This window comes from Micropterus dolomieu, unplaced genomic scaffold (genome assembly GCF_021292245.1).
Source record: "Micropterus dolomieu isolate WLL.071019.BEF.003 ecotype Adirondacks unplaced genomic scaffold, ASM2129224v1 contig_12138, whole genome shotgun sequence".
NCBI classification, from domain to species: Eukaryota; Metazoa; Chordata; class Actinopteri; order Centrarchiformes; family Centrarchidae; genus Micropterus; species Micropterus dolomieu.
The window spans coordinates 6,641-14,810 of NW_025741124.1; the positions used below are offsets into that span (position 1 = coordinate 6,641).

The 8,170-nt window shown below is 40.3% G+C and overlaps 1 protein-coding gene across 1 annotated transcript in view; it reads left to right on the forward strand.

Moving 5' to 3' along the window:
• Positions 1-6,030: 6,030 nt before the first annotated feature.
• The window catches only part of LOC123965981 (apolipoprotein B-100-like), a gene marked incomplete at its 3' end in the record, with an annotated part of 4,054 nt that continues 1,914 nt past the window's right edge, over positions 6,031-8,170 (forward strand). The window contains exons 1-8 of the mRNA XM_046042248.1: positions 6,031-6,036; positions 6,220-6,365; positions 6,482-6,629; positions 6,721-6,873; positions 7,134-7,258; positions 7,379-7,464; positions 7,547-7,991; positions 8,116-8,166. Of these exons, the coding sequence (XP_045898204.1) occupies positions 6,031-6,036; positions 6,220-6,365; positions 6,482-6,629; positions 6,721-6,873; positions 7,134-7,258; positions 7,379-7,464; positions 7,547-7,991; positions 8,116-8,166 (1,160 nt within the window). The remainder of the gene's footprint in view (positions 6,037-6,219; positions 6,366-6,481; positions 6,630-6,720; positions 6,874-7,133; positions 7,259-7,378; positions 7,465-7,546; positions 7,992-8,115; positions 8,167-8,170) is intronic.

The following is an 8,170-nucleotide window of genomic DNA, read 5'->3' on the forward strand; positions in this document are numbered from 1 at the left end:
TCTCAAATGCTTTAATGACGAAAGGCAACCGAGGCACTGGTTGAAACGTTTAAAGCCTTTGAAGCGCCTCTCTATATCTTTCTCATGCTCTGCAATGAAACAGAGAGCATACAGTCGAGAATTACAGAATTACAACCATGATTACAACTCATGTGCTGTTGATAGCACAGAATGCTATGTGGGCTTTAGAACTGTCCTGCATCTACAATTTTAAATTTTCCACTGTTTCCACAAATTACTTTTCAGGACTTTTTCCCTCCTCAAAACAGATGGTCAGAGGATCCAAGGGGACAGTGATTACTTGAACCATTAGAAAGATCAAGATGTATAACAAGTTAAAAAAAAGTCCAAGTCCACTAAGATGGGTGCTGGATATAAAACATGCTATGGTCGGGCACTAGGACCTTGAAGGAGGGTTCATTTCATTGCTGCTCTGCCAAGCTACCAACAAACGTTACTATTACTGTCTATATAAATACAGTCTATGGTTTACACACACACACACACACACACACACACACACACACACTCACACACACACACACACACACACAGGTGAATGGTAAAGGAAGATAGATTCATCCTAGTGAGTAAGAGTGAAACTGAAACTGTAAAGCCTAGTTCACACTACACAATTTTTAGCCCGATTTGCTGCTCTGCTAGCTCAGAGACCGTCAGGCTGTGATTGATGCATCAAAACGGCTCCCCGACACATTTCTGACACATCGTAAATGTCTGCCAGATATCTAGCATGATATCTGTGGGTCAGCCAACTCGACATCCACATCCAGCTAATGAGAGCAGGCAGCTGGCAGAGCAGGCAGCTAATTTTTCACTGCAAAACACTTTTTACTCACCTCCAGTTCTCTCTGTAGCTCAGACAATCCCTGCTACCTGCGTGTGCTAATCCATTCTTTCACCCATACTGTTTGTCTTTATAATTACTATCTTTATAATAACAAACAGCAGCTGTTTCATGTGTAGGTTCCCGTTTCACATTTTACGTGTGTTTTCTTGACAAAACGTGGTTTTGTAATGGTCCCAACTATTACAAACTACTAATGGTTATATGTTATTTCCAGTAATTGTGTCTTAAAAGTTCCCTGTGATGTTTTTGACCACTAGCCCCTTAAGTAGCCTGTTGCCCTTCCAGGATAGAGCAAGCACAGACAGATCACTGATAATTGTTTTCATTCCCATCTAGTGGTGTAAACTGCCATTTGTCAAACCAAGCGAGGTATTAAATGGGTTCATAACTAAAATAAATGCTATTTGATATCATAAGCCTTCTTATATTAGATCATTACAATTTTCCAGACTACCAAAAACATACACAGTCAAATATATTTGAGTCCTGTCTGTTGGTGAGAGGCATAAGTCATCACAAGTGTTTGAACATGCAGATTGTGGAGTAAAAACTTAACTAGTCACTATCTTTGAAGTGTAACTCTGTGAAGTGTGAATTGTACATGTTATGTATTAAATTTATCTTTATTTAGCCATTTTTGGGGGGAATGAAATGTAAATATATCAATATTAAAAACTAAAATGTTAACATGTCCCAGTCTACTATAGAATAGCGACATTGATAATGGGAGTATTATTAAGACCCTGAAAACTTAAATATCAAGTAACCTCCTCAGGAGGAGGTTTACTTCAACAAACGCTGGGTCTGTTTCCTCATTCATACTGTCAATATCAAAGCACATATTGGAACACAATTTCGTCTTGAGAAACATCACGGTTAGATAGGCTTTTTTTTTTTTTTTACCCAAACATGATCTTGAACATGACCACTTTTATGATAACTCTATCATCAATGTATGGACAGAGAGTTATCTTTGGACATCGTGGATTTATCCTCAGCACAGAATAAAATCTATAAGCTATAATAAAATCTATAAATCTGTCCTTTATAACACAGTGACTCTGTGGACATTAAGGCAGCTATCAGGTTGGCAACAGTTGCACAAAAGCTGCAGTAATCACTGTTTAATTTAATCTGTATAAAACTGATCAATGAATGGAAATCTTTCATATTGTAGTCGCACAGATTAGAACTTTAGTAATCAACTGGACATTATGTAAATATTTCCCATAGAGTGAGGATGACTGTGGTGCAGCTGAAACAATGAAATGTAGTTTAAAAGTAAGATTTTCATTATTTGCTGCTTAGTCTGAATGTGTTTTGACAGCATTTCATAAAATACGAAATAAGCAAGATTTTATTAATGTAAAATAGACGTCGAATAATTTACAGTTAGTTTGAACCTAGACACATTTTCTAATGCAAAAAAATCATTAATGGGCTAACCTATTGAGTCGTACTGTCACTTTACAATCACAGGTCCATGAGTAGCCTAAACTGTGTCTAATCTGTTCGATTAATATTTTCATAATGTAATGGGCTGTAGGAGAATTGCAGCACTTTATCATTCATTAAGGAAATTCTAGTCTGGTAAGCGACGAATGAAGTGGAGGTGGCTCAGTTGATAAGATACGTGCCTTTGGTGTAAGAAACCCGGGTTCAATTCCCCACTGTGACACATCCACCAATGTGTCCCTGAGCGAGACACTTTTTGACTGACAGCAAACAATCCAACAACTGTCAGGTGTCGCATCACCAGTGGACATGTAGTAGAGGTGTGCTACTGCTGCGTTCCATTTACCTCGGAGGTCGGAACTGAGAATGATGTCGCACCCAAATTGACGGCGTTCCAGTTACAAATAGGAAAACCTCACTTGGCCAGCTGTTGTTTACAACTAGCTTGGGTAGCCATTGCTACCAAAGCCAGTTGATAAAAAACACATTGTGCAGTATTTACCCATACTAAACCCAGAAGCAACATGTCCACAGACAGCAGTGTGACAGCACTTTGTGTCCAAAAATGAGACACAAGTACAGAGAAGTGCTATTAAATAGTGTAAACTACAGCTTTCACTAACTGTTGATACTCGGAGCAGCCATCTTCGATCACGAAGTCAGGGGTAGTGCGGTCCGTCTTAAGGGGGCATTCCCTTTGAAATTTCCAGTCCCATGTCAAATACATTCCCATACAGGATTGGCTGACAAAATGGCCACCATTGAACACACTAAGACTGTGTCCGAAATCCCCACTCATTCACTACTCCCCACCCCCTATGTAGGGAGTTGTATGTAGAGCACTATATTGTGAGCTCCATTAAAACAACACTTTCGGACACTACCCCGATCGTTATTTCGGCGCAGTTAATTGCGTCATTGCCGTCGGGCAATAATTCTTTTCTATCAGCGCAATACTTGATGGTATATAGGGCTTGGTGAGTGACCATCGGTTGTACACTACTTTTTAAAATGCATTCTGGGATACATTGAGTGGACTATATAGGGTATAATAATTCTCACTATGCATTCGGACAGCACTACAAAATGGCGAGCTCACTATATAGTTCACTATATAATGAGTAGTAGGTGATTTCGGACACAGTCTATATCTCCCAGAATGCCTCACCACAGGTGCAGGCGCCTTAGCCACCTAATGAAAGCAGGATTTGGAGCAGACATGTTCAGAAGGGGAAAACTGAAACTTTATGTTGAGGACTTTTTGGAATTTGGTTGAGTTTTAAAAAACCTTTTATTCCTCTGGGATGTTTTAAGTTGGATCTTGAAATTTGATTTTGATTAAGCACATTACCTGATTTGCTTGCTGATAACCTGTGGACTAAGAAATAAAACTTTTGAACCTTCCATTTGTTGCCTATTTTTTCAGTTACATTGCACTGCCCCACCCTAGCCTGCCCAGGTGACCTCTCGTGACATTACACAGCACATTTTGCTTGTTGCACTTAAGTACATGGAATCACCTTTTTCCCAGTGACAGCAACCAAATCTGTCCTAACACTGGCAGGAAAATCTGTTTATCAAAAGTAATAATAAATAAAGTTTTAGAATGTAATTAAAAAGACTAATATCCTTCAAAATGTGTGTCCGTTTTGAGCTGATACTACTTCTGTAAGATTATGGTGATGTTTTTCAAATTATTTGTCACGATCCTGTCCTGAGCGTGTCTGGGTTTCAGTCCTGTCTGTGTGTCTTGTTGCGGAGTCTGGGTTTTTGTTCCATGTCTGTGTTCCTAGTCCTGTGTTTTAGTTCTTGTCTTAGTGTTCACTCCTGGTCAGTGTACTTCTGTGTTTTGCCCATGTCTGAGTTCTGTTTTACCTTAGCTTCTGTGTGTTCCTTGCTGGTGTTAGTTCATTTGTGATCTGTCCGCTTGTTCATATTACTCTGATGTTTAGTGTTGAGTAACTTGTGTTTTTGTCTTCCCCCCCCCTCAGTAATCTGCCTGCCTGCTAGTCTCTGTTTTCCCTTCTGCCTCGTTAACCCTGATCCCAGTCACCTGTGTTGCTCCCGCCCTGCTCGTTAGTCACTGTGTATAAATGTCTGGTGTTTCTGTTCATTCCCTGTCGGGTCATTGTCTCATGTCCTGTCGCATGTCGTGTCGCTACCGTTACCTGCTACCTTTTGGATGTACCAGTTCCTGTACTCGTAAGTTCTGTTCATGCCTGTTGTCGTGCTTGGGATAAATAAAACTTGAACTCCATCTCAGCTCACAAGTGTCTTGCGTTTGGGCTCACTCCTGCTGCACTCAACCAGCAAATCCTGACATTATTGATATCTCTGGGACAACTGCGCCCTATGACTTCATTTTGGTACGGCCTCAGATGTGTTATAAGGGTCTTTTTTTTTTCCAAAAGAGGACCAGTTCAGATGATGTAAAACATCATGTCTACACAGCAGGCCGAGACTGTAGTCCAATGCTCCTTTGACAAGATAACAAGCTGTTTAAGTTCTGTGTTACAGCTCCTTATCAATGGTTAGAGGGCACAACTCCACAGCTTTTTAATAAGCATTTAACTATATGATTATACCACTTGTGCTTCTCAATACAATGGGGGGGGGGGGGAACTGAAAATGCAGGGAATGTGTTAAATCTTTAATATTGGATGCTGATTATTACTATCAGGGATTTCAGTATGTTGACATGTGCTGGTGCACATGGTTAAAGGTGTCTCTCTAGCATTAACCGACCTAAAAGAACAGGATGTAACTGATGTTTTAAAATCTGATGTGGTACCTATGCCAACTGAGTAAATATTTTTCACAGCCTGTCATTGAAAAAGCTATGGAATGACATCCATCAGCAGTAATGTAGAGGATGTGAATTATTCTGTTATATCCAGGATAAAGCACTTCTACTTATTTATAAAATGCTACTTGAATATGTTCACAATTTACCACAAAGACAGATTCGGAAATATCATATTCAAGGAAAGCTTTATGGAACTAGTTGCCTTTGTCCCTCCACATGTACATATAGAGTGGACTTTGGACAGTACAGCTGACAAAGTACTGCATGCAATTCCCACCTACCCTCCATACAGAACACCATTGGTATAAAAGGCCTAAAAGGGGCTTGAGGCCTCAGTCTCATCTGAGTACTCACCAAAGGAGAGAGTTGCACAGAGCCCAAGATGGGAGACTCGAAGCTCTGTCTTTCCCTACTCCTAATCACACTTACCATGGCTTGTAAGTATTTTTAAAATTAAATAGTGTTGCTTTAGATTGGGTATACCATTAATAAAATATAATAGTATTAAAGAATAAATGTAAAAACATCTCTTTTTGAAGTAAAATAGTTTTCCTGCAGGAGGAAGCAAAGTTTTACACATTCATTTCTTATGAATGTCTTTACAGATGCCCAAGAGAAGCATGCAACCTGCTTTTGTAAGTTCCAGAATTTTGATACGTTAATTACACAACAATGTTGTGTAAATGTTAATTATAATGTGGCTATTTTTAGGTAAACTGAACTTTGATTCTAGCAGCAAACGCATGTAGTATTTTTCCTCACCTTTTTTTATTAAACAGAATTACTACTGTTGGACTTCCTCACAGTCATTGCAGCATACTGAAATCTAATGAAAAATCATTCATATCTTCTCTATCAGTAAACCAAAGGTACAAAGCCTACCACAAATATGAATACCTGTATGAAGGTGAGTCCTTGAATGCCATCAATGGTGCTTCACATGTCAGGAATGGACCTAAGGTCACTTGTAAGGTACATGCCACCATGTTTTACCAGCTACACTGTACATTCTATCAAATCCATTTAAGGTACATTATTTTCTTTCTACACTATATCTAGCAAGGAAAAGCTAATATATATTTTTTAACAGGTTGAAATTGAAGTACCACAGACTTGTAGTTTCATTGTCCGCACCACTGGCTGTAGACTGAGTGAGGTGGCCAACATGGACGCAGAGGGCAACCCTGTGTTCGGTCCTGCACCCAGCTCTGATGCCTTTGCTGTTGAAATGGAGAAGTATGTTACATCAACACTTTTACATTAAGTGACACACTGAGTTGCATGAACACACGTCATGCAATCAAACCCATTTGCTATAAGACTTAATGGTAAGCGTCTCACATTTCCTGTAGATATCCTCTGAAGGTTGTGGTTGAGGGTGTGTACGATGTGAAACTGTACCCTGAGGATGGTGAGACAACAACCATCCTGAACATCAAGAGAGGTATCATCTCTGCCCTGGCCGTGCCTCTGCTGGAAGAAGACAAGAATAGGAACATGGTAGAGCTCCTACTCATTACTGTATGCCAAAAAAATAAACACAAGTCCTCACATCAACTGAAGATGATTTCAATATCTCACCCATTTCCAGCCCACAATCCACGGCATCTGCAAGACGCATTACTCCATTAACACTAGAGAGGACATTGCAACTGACGTCAGCCTCACCAGGGATCTCTCCAAATGTGACAAGTTTATCCCCATGAGAGATCACACCAGCCCCCTGGCACTTATCACTGGCATGGTAAGATATCCAAGCAACACAGGTGGGTCTCGTGTGAAATGCTGACAGATGACATTTTTCCTATTAACAACCACTGCTTAACTAATATTTCCACGTTGGCTGACTCAAACAAAAATTACATCATTGTACTTATTCTGTTAAACAGCATTTAATCTTTTAGAAGTGTAGTGTAAAAGCAAACCACAACAGTACCTTTAGCATTCACAGTGTTAATGAAATCAATAGGCAAGAATCTTGCAGCTGAATTATTTGTCTTTCAGCACTACCCTCTTGCCCAGCTGCTCAGAAGCTCACAGAGCTGCAACTACAAGTTCGACAATGAGAAGAAACACATGACCTCTGGGTCCTGCACTGAGAACCATATACTTATTCCCTTCTCACACAAGTAAGTCAAACCTTAAACTGCACTCTATTCTGTGCTCTCTTACATCTTGTCAAAGTGTCACTTATGTATTCTCAAAGGATTCTGTACTGTACTTTTAAACCCTGTGTTGCCTCTCCACAGTGGGGAATATGGAGTTACCAATGTTGGAAAGCAAGAAGTGACTCTGGTTCAGGTTTCTCCTCACAATGAAAGAGTCTTTGAATGCAGTAAGCCTTTTGTTTTCATTTTTAATTAATTGTCACTAAATGTAGTATTAACTCATCCCATCGATTTACTTGTGTTTCATAGGTGACATTGTCAAGGGTCTTCACATGGAGGCTGTCGAGGACAAGAATGCTGTCCAGGACAAAGATGCAGGTCTAAACCTCCTGAATGAACTGGCCACTCTGCCTGAGACTGAGGGTGAGAGGAGGGCCCACCTCTTCCACAAGCTCGTCACCATGGTCCGTGGAATGAAGGCTGAGACCCTGAGTCCCGCCATTCCTGAGGCTCTTGCAATGTCCCGTGTCCTGACCTACCAGGTTCTGGTCCAGTGCGGAACTCCTGAGTGCAGCAGCGCCATCATGCAGATCCTCAGGACCTTTGACAGCTCCTCCCTCGAAGTTGATGCCAGTGTTTTTGCTATGGGACTCATATCCAATCCTTCTGCCCTCCTGATCAATGACATGCTTGAGATGGCCAAATACAAACACAGCAAGCCCATCATGTATGCCCTGAGCAATGTTGTCAAAAGGTGAGTGAAGTCCACCACACTTTATTCTAAATATCTGAATCCCATTTCAGCAGAAGCTTTTCCTCTATTTGTGTAAAATAAGGCTTTGAATTCTAAATTTCCATTTAAAAAAAATCTTCAACAGGTATTACAAAGCTGAAGGAAAACTGATCCCAGAGATTCACTCTGTTGCTGAGTTC